Source organism: Homalodisca vitripennis, chromosome 8 (assembly GCF_021130785.1).
Source record: "Homalodisca vitripennis isolate AUS2020 chromosome 8, UT_GWSS_2.1, whole genome shotgun sequence".
Classification (NCBI taxonomy): Eukaryota; Metazoa; Arthropoda; class Insecta; order Hemiptera; family Cicadellidae; genus Homalodisca; species Homalodisca vitripennis.
The window spans coordinates 132,380,305-132,398,936 of record NC_060214.1 but is presented as its reverse complement, the minus strand read 5'-3'; the positions used below and the strand labels follow the sequence as shown (position 1 = coordinate 132,398,936).

At 35.4% G+C, this 18,632-nt stretch overlaps 1 protein-coding gene across 1 annotated transcript; it reads right to left on the bottom strand.

Moving 5' to 3' along the window:
* Window positions 1–4,721: 4,721 nt before the first annotated feature.
* Window positions 4,722–17,777, bottom strand: LOC124368397. Its single transcript, XM_046825705.1, has 3 exons — window positions 17,640–17,777; window positions 10,814–11,084; window positions 4,722–5,068 (listed from the first exon to the last, which is right to left on the bottom strand). The coding sequence occupies exons 1-3, from the start codon at window positions 17,764–17,766 to the stop codon at window positions 5,029–5,031; spliced, it is 438 nt and encodes a 145-aa protein (XP_046681661.1). The 5' UTR covers window positions 17,767–17,777; the 3' UTR covers window positions 4,722–5,028.
* Between the last annotated feature and the right edge of the window lie 855 nt (window positions 17,778–18,632).

Sequence of the window (18,632 nt, the reverse complement as noted above, 5' to 3'; positions counted from 1 at the left end):
CATAAATGACAATCATGTATTATTACCATGTACCATATGTATATTCTGAAGCATAACAGTTCTCAATGTTCATGTTATTGAGATTCTGATTCTGATAAACTGCATCAGCAGTAAATGTGCAGTTTATAAGAATTATACTTATCAAATAATTTAATACGATCATCTAATTGATCTTTTACAATCACATCAAACAGATATATTCCTTAACAAACAATGCTAATTCTTATTCCTTTAAAATCTAAAGTATTTTCACATTTAGATCAACATTATCAAAATGGAACATACATTTCTTGATTATCTTTTGCCCAACAAGCACCATCTTCTAATCTCATGTCTGACAGTATGTTTTGTCCATTGTACAAACTTTCTTCAAGAAATTTTATATTTAAACATTACTTCTTCCTTAATGAAATGTGGCTAACATGGTTCAAAATTGTAAAACAACCACAAGTTAAATTCATTCACTGTTTTAACTAATAGTGATTGGCTAGTATGGTATATAACAATGGCAAGTTTTAGTAACAATTTAGTTACATAAAGACTTATAAAGGATGAAGTTCAAACTAAAGTGGAAATAAAAATATTACATAGAGAAACTGACATTTGCCTCTCAATGTGACACTACCGCCATCACTACAGTGTGTACACATTTACTGTCCAACTGAAGGAAGATGTAACAATTGTCTAGTTAATTTATCAATTCATGTTGCCCTTCCTCTCTTATCTTGATAACTAATAGCATTATCAAAACTTCAATTGAACTCAGATCTAAATTTAGGAAATAAAAACACAGGATTACACAAATGTATTTAATGTCGGTCATATATAAGCACGAAATATGTATATACTTCATAAAATAAACATGTATAAATACAATATCAAATATATAACAATATCTACAGCATACCAAAATACACACTTCCAGAATAATACAAGAATACTGGAGATTCCAATACAATTATACATATATACAATTATTGACCTGTACAAAATTTGGGACGTTAAATTCACAGTTAATTGTAAACACCAATACACAGTAAGGCATACTTTTATCTATAAATGTTTGTTGTTGTAATAATTAGATTGTTACGTCTTTTTATGAGTATTTTCAACTTGGAATTCTTCACCTACAGTATATATATAATATATATATATATACTGTTAAATTCTAAACTGTGCAAAACTCTCAATCCAATTACATTACGTCACATGAGCACACCCTGAACATAGTACCTAATACAAATAGATACCTAGACAGTACTATATGTAAAACTCTATTAAATTAACACGTTCACGACGACGTGTAACCCGTCGGATTCATTTGTCTTTCACAACTGCCGACGTGTTCTCGAACGGGTACATTCCAGACTTTCATGAAATGCGCTGAGCGTCCCAAGGAATACACATTCTTATTATTTTCCTTATTACGTTTTTATTGTTTTCCTGTCTTGATGGTCTGTTAAATTTGATCCCACACTTAAATAATTACCAGACAGGCGCAGATTGCTTAATTTTAAGGTAAATTAATTTTTTTGGAACCCTTTGAGATACACAGATAAAAATTAAAGAAACATATTGAAATAATTTTTTGTGTAAAATTACGAAGCCCACATACTTTTCTCGTTATACTTATAAGTTTAATGTAAAAAGAACAACTACGGATTTTTTGTCATTATTATTGAAAAATTCAAAGGCAAATAAAAAAGTCTTGAAATAAGCTGTCGTAAACGTGTTAAATACTCAATTATGTATTAAAAACATACGATTCAAACTGAAGTACAAAACAGACGCATTATATAAATACATACATTAAATAATTGTGCTGCACATTTCATTAATAAGGATAAATGTTACAAGTTTATGTTAGACAATGGAAGGATCGTTAAGGAAACAAGATTTTTCCAGACATTTGCCATTGTTCAATGATAAAATACAAATCAGTTCTATTTGGTTGGTCATGAGTGCAGACCTATTTTGACCTGTATTCTGTAGTTCGGTTTTAATAGTTAGTGTTTAATTTTTATTAAGTGCATGTTTTAGACTTAGTGTGCATGGAATAGACACACAACTTGACTGTTGTGGTTCCTGACTTATGCTTGTCACAACACTCTTGGTATGTTTTGTTTACTTTAACCTAGGTTGTGGTAATGCATTAGTTTAGAAATTTACTTGAAGTAGAGATCAGATTGCAGATCTCGAAACGTAGTGTTGCTGATCGAATTGTATCACTGAACGATGGAAAATGTCCTGAAAAATCCTGTTTCCTTCACAAGAATAATTGGTAATAGTAACTTACTACACAAATGTTCCAAGCTTAAAAGAAACTATGTTTGGGCTCTGACAGAATAATATTCACTAATCCTACTAGTGCAGTCAAAATCAGGCAGCAAATCCACTTGTTTACGATGTGGACACCGAATCAAATGTTTACAAATTCCACAAATTTGATCATCTCTATAAAAACGAGAGGAGGACTTAAGACACAGCACAGTTTCCACATTTATGTGTAACGTTCTGTGAGGGCTCAGTCAAGCAACGTTGTCTCGTTGTAACGCTGAATCAATTATCATTTCGTAATTACGAATTACAATCGATACAATTTATGCCACTTTTCAAACAAATCTTATGACAATAACAGGAGAAAAAAATTCAAAGACATTCAGAAATAAATAATAAATTATTATTTATGTTTACCACAACTTTTACTTGATATTTACTGAAAATAATAGTCATTCTATCACATTTCCCAAAATTTGATGAAACATCCACCTGCACACCATTATGCCAAAGCCATAAGAAAGAGTTGTTCTAATACTGTGTTCATATGTTAATACTACAATGTGCAATAGAAAGAAAACAAATACAAAGACCGTTTTTGAACCTGTGTTTTTACACTAATAAACAACGGTTCCTTAGGCGCTTTAAGATTTTTACCTTTCTAGAAAATATTCAGGGATTCAATTTCTATGTATGAGCACAATAAAATTTCTTACTTATGATGGGAGGTCTGAAAACGTCTCTTTTGGTACTAAAACATTAGTCAACAAAAATTACATTTTTTATTAATGTGACCAAACCCAATTATAATATTTAGTCTTGAAGTATTTCTGTGTACAAACCTTGTCCGGGCCATAAAAATATCACTCTTTTCCGTATCATCTTTGCAATAAAAAAATTAGTGACTAATGTAACAATGAGAAAAATCAAAATTTATTTTAATATTTTTTATATATTACTTATAACATAATATGATGGAATCCTGTTATGATTTAAAACCGAAAATAGGTATGTATCAAATATATATATTATTCCAGTGTTGATGGTTTAGAGAATCATATGTTAAACAATATTGCAACTGGCTCAAACGAATTATATTTCCCTAACTACAGTTTGTCTTGTTGGCCTGACGAAGAAAAAATTTATTTTTTCTTAGGATTCAGAAGTCTACTTCCACTGCTTGTAATCTACTTCGGTGTAAGGAGTAGAGGGCAAAGTCTAGCTTCCAGATGTGCCTTCAATATACCAACATCGGTTCTAAAACTCTCTGCTGAACGTCCAACGGTTCTCAAAATAATGTGCGGACACACACCAAGACCTTTTCGAACCATGCCGATTAGTTTATGATAATTTTAATATCCTAAAATGAAGAGAAACACCCAACTCGCTGTCGAATGTACCACAACAAAGCTTGCACTTTGTGTCAGCGCAAATCTCATACAGAACACTCCGCACTGTATACTGGTTATAGTTATACTATTATACGATCATCACGCTGAGTTAATTACTTCCGGTATAAGTGTGCAGATATCCGGTACACAAAATGGCTCCTTTCACCTAAAAATCCATATTCCTGCGAATTCTTGGGGAAGGATTTCTTGGTGAACATTTCGAGGTTACCGGCTTGCATGGTCAACAACATAGAGCGGAGCCAAGAGCTAAAGTGAAGTATTTTATCAGGAAATTTACTTGGGAGCTTTGCACTGATATAAAGGAAGTGTTCAGGGCCAAGTTTTGTTTTTAAAGGCTGCGTTATTATTACGTTAGTCGGCAATTCTTCTCAGACAAGTGTCAGTTCATAATATCATCAGAATGTTACAATAAATGTTGTCAGCTCTGGAGGCTAAGGTTTATTTAATGATGTGCACTCCCTGCATTTCAGCATTTCAGTATCTTTCCTTCAGCTACTGTAAATATACTGTCCCTACAATATCTAAAGGAAACCAATTTCGAGTATCCAAGATAAACTAAATGGTTTGAATTTGTCACTGCTGCCATCTATAGTAGATGTTAGCTTACTTTATAGCATAGCTTACTTTAGCTTACTTATGTTAGCTTACTTTAGCATAATAGTAGCACTTACTACTGCCGTAACTATTTGCAGTGCACAACGACAAATGTAATTTTTTTCTGAAAATACAAAATTCTGCACAATTATTATGTAATAAATAGAATTTTTGAATAAAAATATGTCTATAAAGCAATGTGCATGCCAAATTTCATCTAAATCTGTCCTCTAGATTTTGTATGGTTGAATATAACGTAATATATACGAATATCCAAGCTTCTAAACATCATTCTTCATGAACTTTTACATTTATATTATTAATAGAATTTAAACAATACACTGTATTTTAAACAATAATATTTCGTAAAATATGCATTATCACGCAAACAAAAACTAGTTACAAACATCTACCGACTACAATCAGAAAGTTTATCATTTTATGATTTCTTTGTCACTTTATTGTTGCACTCTAAATACACAAAATGTTAGCAGCCAGCCCACAACAAGGCACTCCAGAAACAAAATATACAACACAATACAGAATAGAATGAAATTTAAAAAAAAAAACAATGGATAACATTATTAGAAAGTTTTCAAACAATAATTTTTTAACCGCAATTACTACATATACATTTCAAGTAAGTTGATTCACAGTACTTAGTTTTATGTTTTAACAAAAGATTCTGAAAAGATTCATAAATTTAAAATTGTAAAAATAAAAACACTCCACCTTCACTAAATCTTCAAGAATTTACTTCCAATTTCTGAATCTTTTCCTTGTATCTGAAAAACGGTTGTAAAGAATTGAATTTAGTACAATTACATTACAAGGATGGACCATGGTGGTGATGTAACAAAACAACACAAGTCTATCTTAATTTATAATTAACAAGTGTCAATGATTGTGGGCCTTACGGACAGTTATACAATACAAACTGAAAATAATAAGTTACAAGATCTTATACAAATTATCGTGGTAATGTATGAGACAATTGCATTTTTACATTAATACTTTACACTTACAAAACTAACAAAATCTTATAAAAACAGACCTCGGACGATAGAGGGATGAAAACCACAACCACCAAAACTGAATAGCTGCTTTATTAGTCTATGATTAAGGCACCTTGGAGAGTTTAGCAACGTTTAGTGCACTAGTGCGATGACCCCAAGTCTGCCGGTACTTACACAACCTTGTACTTACCGACTACAAACAAGATAAACTATAAAATGCAGTCACAGAATACTTACGTTAACTAGAACAAACTTAAAGTAATGAAAGCTCAGTGATAACGTGACAAAATAGAATACTAAATCAAACTAAAACTCTATATAACTATAAAGACATTTTAGAAAACCTCATAAAACTTAATACATATTCCTGGTTACTACATGTAAATACTATAAATTACCTTTTACAGGTTACAAGAGATAAAAATTGTGCTTGTACTGTAACTTACAGAACAGTAATATAAATAGTTTTCTATGGACTAAAACAGTTGTAAACTAAAACCAGAAATACAAAATTATAAATTATTAGCAAACACAATCTTATCAACTGAATAATGAGTTGGAGCACATTGCAAGCCATTGTTAATTACTACCAAATACTGATTATAAACAAACATAAAGGATAACACTGATATCAATTAATAACTTAACTAAAAGAAAGATGTATAGCCTCTGATTTACCAAACAAATATTTTTATTAGAGATTTCCTATTTCAAGTTTAGCTTCTAAACTATAGTAGACGAGTTTGGTGGCCAGTCAAATCCTACAAGTAAAAGCCCTTTTTGGGGATAAATTTAAAAGATTAATGTTTGAAGGCAAATCTTAATGGTTCACTAACCCTTCGGTAAACTACCCCATAATACAAAATCTGAGCCAAGAATACCACACTGTTTTAAAAAATGGTAGAAGTTTAGAGAAATTACTATAGCTAAACATGATAACCTAATTATACTTTTATTTTATAAATTAGAAAATTGACTTCCAGAATACTTTTTTTTACAATAAACAATTTTCCCACTATTTTGTTTACCCCTCAAGCACTACTGTCGCACTTTGATATCTTTTTGTTTTTGTCGTGTTACAAACTAAAGGCTTATTCAATATTTCCATTCTCTGAAAAGTAAAATATGAGAGATTCCTCTATGCACTGACGGAACTAAAAGTACTAATATGGAAGATACTACAACTTCAAGGTTTTACAAAAAATAACCTCAGTGGAATCTGCAAAACTTCGACAATCACATCGCTGTTGCTAGGCAAGGGGCAGCAAAATGGACGATTACAAAGTGTTGATCATTTTCCATTTTATATCATCATAGCCAAAACAGTATCGGTCAGTAATGTTTTATGCAAGAATATAACAGCTTAGAATCTTCTTGATATTGGTTTGAAACTGTACTAAACATCAAATCTCGAAAAGATGTTCTGTGTCAACTGAAAAGTTGGATCGGGTTGCCACTGCACAAATTGTTTTAACCGACAAATTGTGGCTTTAATAATACTACTAAGGCAATTAAATAAAACCTTTTGTAAGTGAAATAGTTTGTTTTCAGTATTTGCATGGACGTGTTAAAAATGAAAAGAGAATTACAAGGGTGCCGTATTTGTATAGCTGTAACCCCAAAATGTAATAAAAATGATAAATAAGAATAAGGATTTTGTTTAACAAATATAAATTTATAAAATACATATTAAACATATTTTCAACATATATTTAAATTTAAATTTTTAAAACAATAAATAAGGTAGTAATACATTTTATTTATAACTATTGCTATTAAGTACAAGCCTACCCTTTATAGAAGTACAAACGAGGTTAGGTCTGTTTCAACGACAAGTTACTTTGAGTCTCTCACCGAGGCTAATGCAAGGGAAGTTAACAGGAGCTATCAAATTGAGATCATATCGCAGAATGACAAAGCACTAGTCCAGGTGACCTTAGAACACATTTACAGACTGTTAGGTTGCTCCAGAGAGTTCTAGGGATAGTCAATAAGATCTACATTCCATGACTATGAAAAGTGCAGGATCAGAATATTAGGTTGCTCCAGAGAGTTCTAGGGATAGTCGACGAGTTCTACATTCCATGACTATGAAAAGTGCAGGATCAGAATGTAAGGTTGCTCCAGAGAGTTCTAGGGATAGTCAACGAGTTCTACATTCCATGACTATGAAAAGTGCAGGATCAGAATATTAGGTTGCTCCTGAGAGTTCTAGAGATAGTCAACGAGTTCTACATTCCATGACTATGAAAAGTGCAGGATCAGAATATTAGGTTGCTCCTGAGAGTTCTAGGGATAGTCGACGAGTTCTACATTCCATGACTATGAAAAGTGCAGGATCAGAATATTAGGTTGCTCCTGAGAGTTCTAGAGATAGTCGACGAGTTCTACATTCCATGACTATGAAAAGTGCAGGATCAGAATGTTAGGTTGCTCCTGAGAGTTCTAGAGATAGTCGACGAGTTCTACATTCCATGACTATGAAAAGTGCAGGATCAGAATATTAGGTTGCTCCTGAGAGTTCTAGAGATAGTCGACGAGTTCTACATTCCATGACTATGAAAAGTGCAGGATCAGAATGTTAGGTTGCTCCTGAGAGGTCTAGAGATAGTCGACGAGTTCTACATTCCATGACTATGAAAAGTGCAGGATCAGAATATTAGGTTGCTCCTGAGAGTTCTAGAGATAGTCGACGAGTTCTACATTCCATGACTATGAAAAGTGCAGGATCAGAATGTTAGGTTGCTCCTGAGAGTTCTAGAGATAGTCGACGAGTTCTACATTCCATGACTATGAAAAGTGCAGGATCAGAATATTAGGTTGCTCCTGAGAGTTCTAGAGATAGTCGACGAGTTCTACATTCCATGACTATGAAAAGTGCAGGATCAGAATGTTAGGTTGCTCCAGAGAGAATATGTCACTAAACTAATAAGGATTTAGGCTTAAGAATTTGCCCTTTTCACAACTGCATTTCTGAACTAGGAATTATATATTTAATACAAGTATTGTAGATTTCCCCTTCTTCAATTAATTTCTGTTAATAGTACTGATAAGTAATAATTGTACAGAACCACCCTTATATTACTTTGGCTTTCAAGGGGTAGTATGGAAAATTGAAATTTTTATATTGTGTTCAGGTTTAATTGTGAACACACAGGGAGTAGTTTTTGTTTTAAGACAAGTTTCAAAAATTTGAAATCATTAATAAACTTAAGAGGTATGAAAAGCAAAATGTCAAACACCTTAATATTATAACACTGTTAACTGTAAACTACACAGAGAAAAGACAGTATCAAATAAATGTGAAAAATTATACAAATATAAAAAAGTAACATGCATAATAAATAGAGATGTGCAATCATAAATGCTTGTTCAGTTAATTATATACAAACGTGCCATAAAACACCATAAACAGTCTTTTATCACAGAATGTGGCAGAAAACCGAATGGGCAAAGTGGTAAGTATAGTATCCAGTACAGTCTGCCAGGTGAGTGAAGAAACAGACACAGAGGTGGGGAGAATTATAGAGCACCCTCTGGTGTTGGTTCTGTGTTTATAGATTTGTCACTTCAATCCAGTACAGTCTGCCAGGTGAGTGAAGAAACAGACACAGAGGTGGGGAGAATTATAGAGCACCCTCTGGTGTTGGTTCTGTGTTTATAGATTTGTCACTTCAATCCAGTACAGTCTGCCAGGTGAGTGAAGAAACAGACACAGAGGTGGGGAGAATTATAGAGCACCCTCTGGTGTTGGTTCTGTGTTTATAGATTTGCTGCTAACAAAAGAGTGAATAAAGTAAATCTAAATATATTTATGGCTGTAAGAATGTATAGAAACTACCTGGGTGAACTTCCTCCACTTTCCTCACTTGCACAATATCAGTTTCTTAACTCACCTCACGACTTGTGCTAATGCAAATAAAGTATTGTGAGCAATATTAACAATCAGATTTTTTGGCAATTATTTATTTGGTTAATATTTTCTACTAAACCTACAATCACTAGCATTTTTATATGACTAATGTCTATGTAATCTTCAAATCTCAAACGTTTATATAATTATGAATTTAGTAAAAACTAGTATAAGGAAAAAACCGATGTTCCGTTTAGCCATGTTTCAAATTGCCACCAAAATTCAGGTACAATTTTAGCAGTGCAGATCACTTCTGGGAAGACTTTGAGCTTGGATTTATTTAAAATAAGACAAATTTAATTGACATATTTCTATGTAAATATATCTTTATGGCAAAAAAGAGATTGCATCTGATATTGTACATTAGCTTTATAAGTCCCTACGCAAGTTTTGTACAAAGACTATAATGAAACATGTAGCTCTACTAAAATATATTAACCATCTCCTGGGCGAACTACTGTGGTGAGCTTCTACCACTCATACGGCCACTGCTATACATAGTGAGCAAAACTATGAATATAATGTCAACACTTGCTGTGGCTCTATACTGCACCATACGCACTATGGCGTCTGCCACAGTTAACGCGTTGAGTACATTGTGTTTGTGGCAAACACATAGCAGCGCGGGACAGAAAAACATTGAGTATACAAGGACAACATTACTGTGAATACAGGATCAAACTACTGCCATGTGATATCGGCACAAAGCAGAGAAATGTGATACAAATCATGGCAATTGCCCTGGAGAGGGTTAAATTGGGCTGTTTTGAATGCAAAATTACACAAATTAAAAGTATTGAACTATTAGGTATTTGTCCTTTTAAAATTGAATTATAAACTAAATAAGTAACCAATAGAAGCTCCATCTCCAACATTATACAAAGTAATAGAGATTTTAAACCATAGATTTATTTTGAGCTACCAAAACACTATATGTCTAAGGAACTCAGCATTGGGGGTGTTGGAATAATGTTTTATAAACCATTATTACTTTTATAAAGGAGTACCCTGTTAACATTATATAGGCATAGTATGTGAAATTATCACACAACATACAGATTTTAAATTCAATTATCGACAATACAGTTATTTATTTCATGGCCTTCTAGAAACCGGTAAGAATACAGAACACTGATACTTAGTCTAACAATTACAGCTAACATACAGTAACACTTGGTGTTTTAATACATTTTGTATAAAATATGTTCACATTATTAAGGCTACAATTATTTCTATATCTAGTGTCAAGAATGCAGTTCAAGCACGTGTTACAAGTGTGCAAGTTATAAAATTAAGGTTTTGTTACTACGCTAGTGACAATTATAAAATAGATTTTAACAGAACTTAAGAACTAATTCACTCATAACATAAGAACTAAAATACAACAATGAATTTTATCAAATGAAATGTATAAATTCGGATAAAATAGATGTACCTCATGAACTGTCCTTTTGCCTTACATATCCTTACTAGCTAATGAAGAATTTATACATTTACAGCAGGATAAAACCTTTATTAATTCTTGCACACTCGCTTACAGAACAGCATGAAACGTATATGTGGACACAAAGTGAGGCGAGAGAGACAGAGTTTACAATTACCTGTCAGGGAACAGAGTCTCATAGGCAGGAGGAAGGTCCTTGCCCTGTGTGGGGGAGGGGGCAGGGGGGGCAGTAGCTTGTGGTGTCATGGGGCTCAGTTCTACAGGGTGAGGCCTGCCCCGCCCCAGCAGAGTGTTGGCGGACCAACACAGCAACTCAAAGTAGCGACAACACCAAATACAGCCCAAGAACAGGAAGAAGGAGCAGAAGATGCTAGTGACTGCCGTCAAGGTCACCTTGGTCCTCAGTCCTGGCGGCAGTGAGTCATCAACTGCAAAATATTACAACAACTACCAACACAGCCCAAGAACAGAAAGAAGGAGCAGAAGATGCTAGTGACTGCCCTCAAGGTCACCTTGGTCCTCAGTCCTGGCAGCAGTGAGTCATCAACTGCAACATATTACAACTACCAACACAGCCCAAGAACAGAAAGGAGCAGAAGATGCTAGTGACTGCCGTCAAGGTCACCTTGGTCCTCAGTCCTGGCGGCAGTGAGTCATCAACTGCAACATATTACAACAACTACCAACACAGCCCAAGAACAGAAAGAAGGAGCAGAAGATGCTAGTGACTGCCCTCAAGGTCACCTGGTCCTCAGTCCTGGGCAGCAGTGAGTCATCAACTGCAACATATTACAACTACCAAACACAGCCCAAGAACAGAAAGGAGCAGAAGATGCTAGTGACTGCCGTCAAGGTCACCTTGGTCCTCAGTCCTGGCGGCAGTGAGTCATCAACTGCAACATATTACAGCAACTACCAACACAGCCCAAGAACAGAAAGAAGGAGCAGAAGATGCTAGTGACTGCCGTCAAGGTCACCTTGGTCCTCAGTCCTGGCAGCAGTGAGTCATCAACTGCAACATATTACAACTACCAACACAGCCCAAGAACAGAAAGGAGCAGAAGATGCTAGTGACTGCCGTCAAGGTCACCTTGGTCCTCAGTCCTGGCGGCAGTGAGTCATCAACTGCAACATATTACAGCAACTACCAACACAGCCCAAGAACAGAAAGAAGGAGCAGAAGATGCTAGTGACTGCCGTCAAGGTCACCTTGGTCCTCAGTCCTGGCAGCAGTGAGTCATCAACTGCAACATATTACAACTACCAACACAGCCCAAGAACAGAAAGGAGCAGAAGATGCTAGTGACTGCCGTCAAGGTCACCTTGGTCCTCAGTCCTGGCGGCAGTGAGTCATCAACTGCAACATATTACAGCAACTACCAACACAGCCCAAGAACAGAAAGAAGGAGCAGAAGATGCTAGTGACTGCCGTCATGGTCACCTTGGTCCTCAGTCCTGGCTGCAGTGAGTCATCAACTGCAAAATATAACAACCTACCAATACAACCAGTAGCCACAATATACCACATAACAATATACCACAAGTGGCCAATCACAGAGAAGCCCCAAAGGGCACACACACACACACACACACCACACACACACACACACACACACACACCGCACGCACACACACACACACACACACAATATATATACAGGGTGTATATTAATGTCTGGAAACACTCAAATATATCCTTTAATAATTTAAATATAAATTTGAAACCTCTTACAATCGTGATAGAGATTGGGCATCTACTTTTTGGATCAATGTTTTGTTATGTCACACCAACGGGGGACATCCTGCCGAGGGTATCGTGAATATTCTTAATGGAAGCCTATACCTTGTGATACATAATTTTAAAGGTAATAGCTTACTGAATTGAATGCCACAAACCGCATCTCAAGGGAATTATTCTATCAGAAAATAGAGCATTTTTAGTATTGAAAATTTACTGATGTTCAACAATGTAATTTTAACATGGTTCTTGCCACAAAATGTGTTACACTAATTTTTTAGCATTTTTTTAAATGTTCAATGAAATAAAACAAAAATTTCATTTTAAGCTGGTTTTATTAGCACAAATTTGCCAGTTTTTATTACAGTACAATTATGGAAATACTTATGTTATTGATTTCTTATTACAAATAAAAAATAATGTATGCTGTTAGAAAAGTCTTACAACAAACGTTTTACCTGCATTTGGTGTCAAAGCAATTGTTCGAACTGTGTTCCTTCTACGGTTTGACAATGAGCCAATCTTGTGTAAAATGATTCGACAGAGTTGCCTAACATTTCTTCAGTTATCAAAGCAATCTCCTCTATAATCCTGTTTCTTAGGTCTTCCAAATTATGAGGCTTTCTTCTATAAACATTGGATTTTAAATGACCCCATAGGAAATAATCGATTGGTGACAAATCCGGAGATCTTGGAGGCCATTCGATTTCTCCTCTTCGCCCGCCCAATCTATTTATGAGGAAACCTTAAATCCAAATACTCTCTTACCTGTCTCCCATAATGGGGTGGAGCACCATCCTGTCTGAATCATACATTATCAAAGTATTCTCCTGATGCAATTTGAATAGCTGGGATTATTTCATTTTGGAGCATATTGTAGTAAAGTTCGGCATTTAAATTTCCATTGATGAAAAAGGGTCCAACAATTTTGTTACCTAAAATTCCACACCATAACGTTCAGTTTTTGTGGTTGCTGTGAATGGGACTCAGTAATCCAATGTGGGTTTTCACTAGCCCAGTAACGGCAATTGTGCCTGTTAACATTGCCATTTAGGAAAAAAGTTGCCTCATCAGAAAATAGTATGTTGGTCAGAAAATCTCTATTGTCATCACATTTGCGCATCACAAGTTCACAAAAACTCAACTCTTCTGTCGTAATCATCCTCACTTAACTGTTGGACTAAATGAACTTTAAATGGTTTGTATTTATTAATTTTCAAAATCTTACTCACAGACATAGGGTGCATATCATGTTGCTGTGCAGCTTTTCTGAGTGATGTATGTGGGTCTTCAATAAATGTTTGCAAAACATCTAGTGCATGTTCTTCATCTGTTGCAGATTGTATCCTACCCGACTTTGGCCGATTACGTACACTCCCTGTCATTTCAAAACGCTCAATAGTTTTTGATATTGTTAAAACACTTATGGGATTCCTTTCTGGGAAAGTGTCATTAAACAAATTACAAACTTCCCGATAAGATCTTTGACGATCTCCTAGTTCACAGGTGTTTTCCAGACTCTACCAGCGCTTAACAGAAACAGGATCTTTCCATAAGTTGAAAAGAGAGGTAGGTCCTAATATTGATGTTTATGCAGATGAAGATATTTTAGCGAGGGTTGAGGATGATCCCGAACTAAGTACTAGACAGCTAGCTACAGCTACTGGCCTTTCTTGTTGGAAAGTTTCTAATGTTTTGAAGTCTAATACGTTTCACCCGTGCCATTTCACCCTGGTTCAATCACTTGAACCAAATGACTTTGAATCGAGAAGAACGTTCGGTACGTCCGATAGCTCCTAAACAAAGACATTGAAGAGTACAGTAGAGTCCCGTTAATCCGACCTAATTGGGACCGAGTCCTATTCGGATTATGTGTTTGTTCGGATTAGCCAGAATTACAGAAAAATACGGTTTTAAACTTGAGATGGGTCTATTTTGTTATAGAATTATCAACATTGTTTATTAAAACATGTTTTCTGACTGTTGCATTGTATTTCTTGACAAATAAACGTGTTTGCGAATACTAAGCACATTTACCGTATTTAGTGTGAGAGTTCTATTGTTAAGCAATGTGAGCGTACTGGATATTGTACGGGGTCCACGCGTTCAATAGTTGTACGAAACTACGCGTCATCCAATAGACTCTTCAATGCGACAGAAGACAATAACTGAATTTATGTCTTTTAACAATTAATATTGTACTCAATAATAATATCAGTACTGTACGTCCAATTTTTGTTTGATTTCACTTCTTAATGAAGTAATTTAACTCATACTTAAACCTATAAGTTTCAATTTGGTACTGTATTTAACTTCATTATTTATGTACTGTACCGTACATAATTTGTCTTAATAAAATATTGTATGTCTATTTAATTAAAGTTTTCTTTGTTTATGTACGAAATGATGCACCCATTTTCATTTTTTAAGTAAATAGTTCCTATAACTGTTCATTATCGTCATAAATAATTCCTCCTGGACCTGTTCGGATTAACCGACGTTCGGATTACACGTGTTTCGGATTAGCGGGACTCCACTGTATTACTTTTTCAAAAAAATATTGTTGACAGATGAACAAGAGAGGGCCATTTTTACAAGAGAGGGTGCTTTCAACTCCCATAACATGCATGTTTGGGCTACAGAAAATCCTAGAGCTATGAGAGAATCATCTTTTCAGCATCGGTTCACAATAAACGTGTGGGCGGGAGTAGTTGGTGATATTTTCTTGGGACCCTATGTCATTGATGGAAGCTTAACAGGAGAAAAATATCTTGACTTTTTACAACATAACTTGCCTCAACTTCTAGATCAACTCACTCGACAACAAAGAGAAGAGTTAATTTTTTAACACGACGGCGCACCTCCTCACTTTTCCAACAATGTAAGGCAGTGGTTGAATGAAAACTATCCAACTTGGATTGGGCGAGGAGGGACTGTTGCTTGGCCACCCAGATCTCCGGATCTCAACCCCATGGACTTTTATGTTTGGGGGTACATGAAGAGCCTGGTGTACAAGACAGTCGTTCCCAACGAAGTGGATCTGCACGACCATATACAGGGTGAGTCTGACCACCCGTGCAGTATTTACAGCTGTCTTACTAACTGACTTCCACACTTTTTCTATCTCTTTTCTCCATAATTTGGCCTCTCCGAATCCGTTAAAATTATTTTCAATTTTGAAAAATGCCCCTAAAGGGCCCAATTTGGGGGGTAGGGGTGCTTTTTTGGGGGGAATTTTAAAATGTAAACATGGGTCGTGTGATACATCAATTTAAAGGTCTAATTACACAGAACATTTTGGCGCAAACAAAAGTTAATTATCTTTAACCGTATGTACAGGGTGTACCAAAACGTTTTGAAATAGGACTTTAAAATAAAGTACCGTGTTACCCTACCTACAATTCGGAACAGCTCCAGATTTTTTTCATAACTTGCTATTGACCCATTTTTCAATAAAATATGTGGTACGGGCATTTTTCACTGGATTTTATAAATTTCAAAAATATTCAAAATTTAAGAATACAAAAAATCCTAACACTCAAATTCTTAAATAGCAACATATAATAAATTTTATATCAAATAAAAGGTCTTTACGTAATTCAGTTTTTCGGCTGCCATTTTGAAACAGAAAGAGATAGGAAAAAAAGTAAAATACAAAAAATGTTTGTTTTAAAAAGACCTTTTAAAACACATAATTCCAAAAACTGTGTTTACAGTATAAAATGTAGTTGCAATAGGGAATAAATACATAGGCGAGACAAAAAGACCACTAAACGTAAGGATAAAAGAGCACAGAGAAAATACGAGAAAGGGTCTCACAGAAAAGACAAAGTTTGCACACCATTGTTGGTCCGAAGACCATCATATGAATTGGGATGAAGTCAACATAATAGATCGGGAACCACATTTCTTCAAAAGTAAATTAATTGAGGCAACATACATTAAATTGGCAGACCAACCAATCAGTCAACCATCAGTCGAGATTAGGCCGCTTTGGTTGCCAATTCTAAAAAATGAACTAAAGAGAAAACCAAAAGTATCAAACGGATCAGATATTTGTAATAAACCAATGCGGAGTCACAAATATGGTTTTAAGAAGTTCATCTCGCATGAACCAATAATAACGAAAGGGCCCATTCCTGTCCCCCTTCCTTTTTTTATTTCCGCCATCTTGTTTTAGCCAGCCGTGACGATTACCATTGGCTAGTCCCTCTGGTCAGTCGTAGCTGGTTAGTAGACGAATGAAGACGTATTGTGACCTGTATTCCGTAGTTAAGTTTTAATGATTAGTGTTTTGTATAGTTTTTTTATTAAGTGCATGTTTATAGAGTTAGTGAAGTTGACAAACAACATGTAGGTTGTGATTCCTGACTTAGGCGCGCCACAACGCTTTGGTAAGATTTGTTTATTTTAACCTAGTTTGTAATTATGTATTAGATAAGTTCTTTTACCTGAAGAAGAGATCAGATTGCAGATCTCGAAACGTAGTGTTACTGATTTTTTGTTTCACTGAAAGATGGCAAATGTCCGGAAAAATCCTGTTTCCTTCTCATATCAGAGTTAAACAGATTGTTTCACCTATGAGATCGATGCCACAACCATCCTCGTCAGGACAATCCAGAAAAGGGCAGTTCAGAACACCCTCATATCAGAGTTAAACAAGTTGTTTCACCTATGAGATCGATGCCACAACCATCCTCGTCAGGACAATCCAGAAAAGGGCAGTTCAGAACACCCTCATATCAGAGTTAAACAAGTTTGTTTCATCACCTATGAGATCGATGCCACAACCATCCTCGTCAGGACAATCCAGAAAAGGGCAGTTTCACCAACACCCTCTAATCAGAGTTAAACAAGTTGTCTCACCTATGAGATCGATGCCACAACCATCCTCGTCAGGACAATCCAGAAAAGGGCAGTTCACCACACCCTCTAATCAGAGTTAAACAAGTTTGTCTCACCTATGAGATCGATGCCACAACCATCCTCGTCAGGACAATCCAGAAAAGGGCAGTTCACAACACCCTCATATCATAGTTAAACAAGTTGTCTCACCTATGAGATCGATGCCACAACCATCCTCGTCAGGACAATCCAGGAAAGGGCAGTTCACAACACCCTCTAATCATAGTTTAAACAAGTTGTCTCACCTATGAGATCGATGCCCACAACCATCCTCGTCAGGACAATCCAGAAAAGGGCAGTTCACAACACCCTCATATCAGAGTTAAACAAGTTGTCTCACCTATGAGATCGATGCCACAACCATCCTCGTCAGGACAATCCAAAAAAGGGCAGTTCACAACACCGTCATTGAAGCTCTGTTTCTTTATACATCTGGACGTTCCACATTCTTTGTATTCGCTCCACATACTTTTACATTCTGGAACAAAATCCAATTTACGAACCATTATGACTGCAGTAGATTATGTGTGTTAAGTGAAATAATACTAAAGGATACTCATAATTTTTACTATAACACCAAACTTGTGTGCATTTACATAATTGTGCTGTACGTAAATTTGACTGTGATCAAAGAGTTAAGGCTCCCAAAAATAATAATGAAATAAAACTGTATTTTTATTTATCTCCTCACTGAATATTACAAATAAAAAAATACAAGTAAGTGTCTAAAATAGTTATTAACATGTTCAGTATTATCATGTTGAACCTTGTGCTGTGGCCATGCAAATTTCCTTCATTGGTTTTGCTCATTTCAGGCAATTTTGTAACCTTTTGTCGTTAAAAATCTAAATACTAAAATTAAATGGACTTGTTTTATACTCTTTCAGTGATTACTATCACAAAGGTATTTTACTTCTAGATTTATTCTTTTCATATAAAGAATGGGAAAGGTATTGATAAAATTTTCACTTTTGGGGGGGGGGGTGGGGGGGGGGGGGGGTGGGGGGGGGGGGGGGTGGGGGGGGGGGGGGGTGGGGGGGGGGGGGGGTGGGGGGGGGGGGGGGTGGGGGGGGTTCGGTATACACATATCATCAGTGTACATCAAAATAAAATAATAAACAATTAAATATACACCATGTGGACCATTTTATAGTTGAGATGTCACTGTAGGTACAAAAACAGACTTATATTCGTTCGAAAATGAGTTGATAGAGTTAGGAAACCTGTGTTAATATGTCAAATGTTTACATCTATTATGAGTGTATTGAGTTTGTTTTAAAAATTACTTATCATTCTTTTTTTGTGGTTAGGATTTACGGTTTACCCATAAAAT

What these genes read in the sequence shown, in the direction of transcription:
- LOC124368397 (XM_046825705.1), bottom strand. Translation starts at nt 17,766, where the DNA reads ATGTGGAGCGAATACAAAGAATGTGGAACGTCCAGATGTATAAAGAAA. An exon ending in TTGTGGCATCGATCTCATAG is followed by an intron (nt 11,085 to 17,639) that starts GTGAGACAACTT and finishes AATATTTTGCAG; the next exon opens with TTGATGACTCACTGCCGCCA. An exon ending in GAGACTCTGTTCCCTGACAG is followed by an intron (nt 5,069 to 10,813) that starts GTAATTGTAAAC and finishes ACCGTTTTTCAG; the next exon opens with ATACAAGGAAAAGATTCAGA.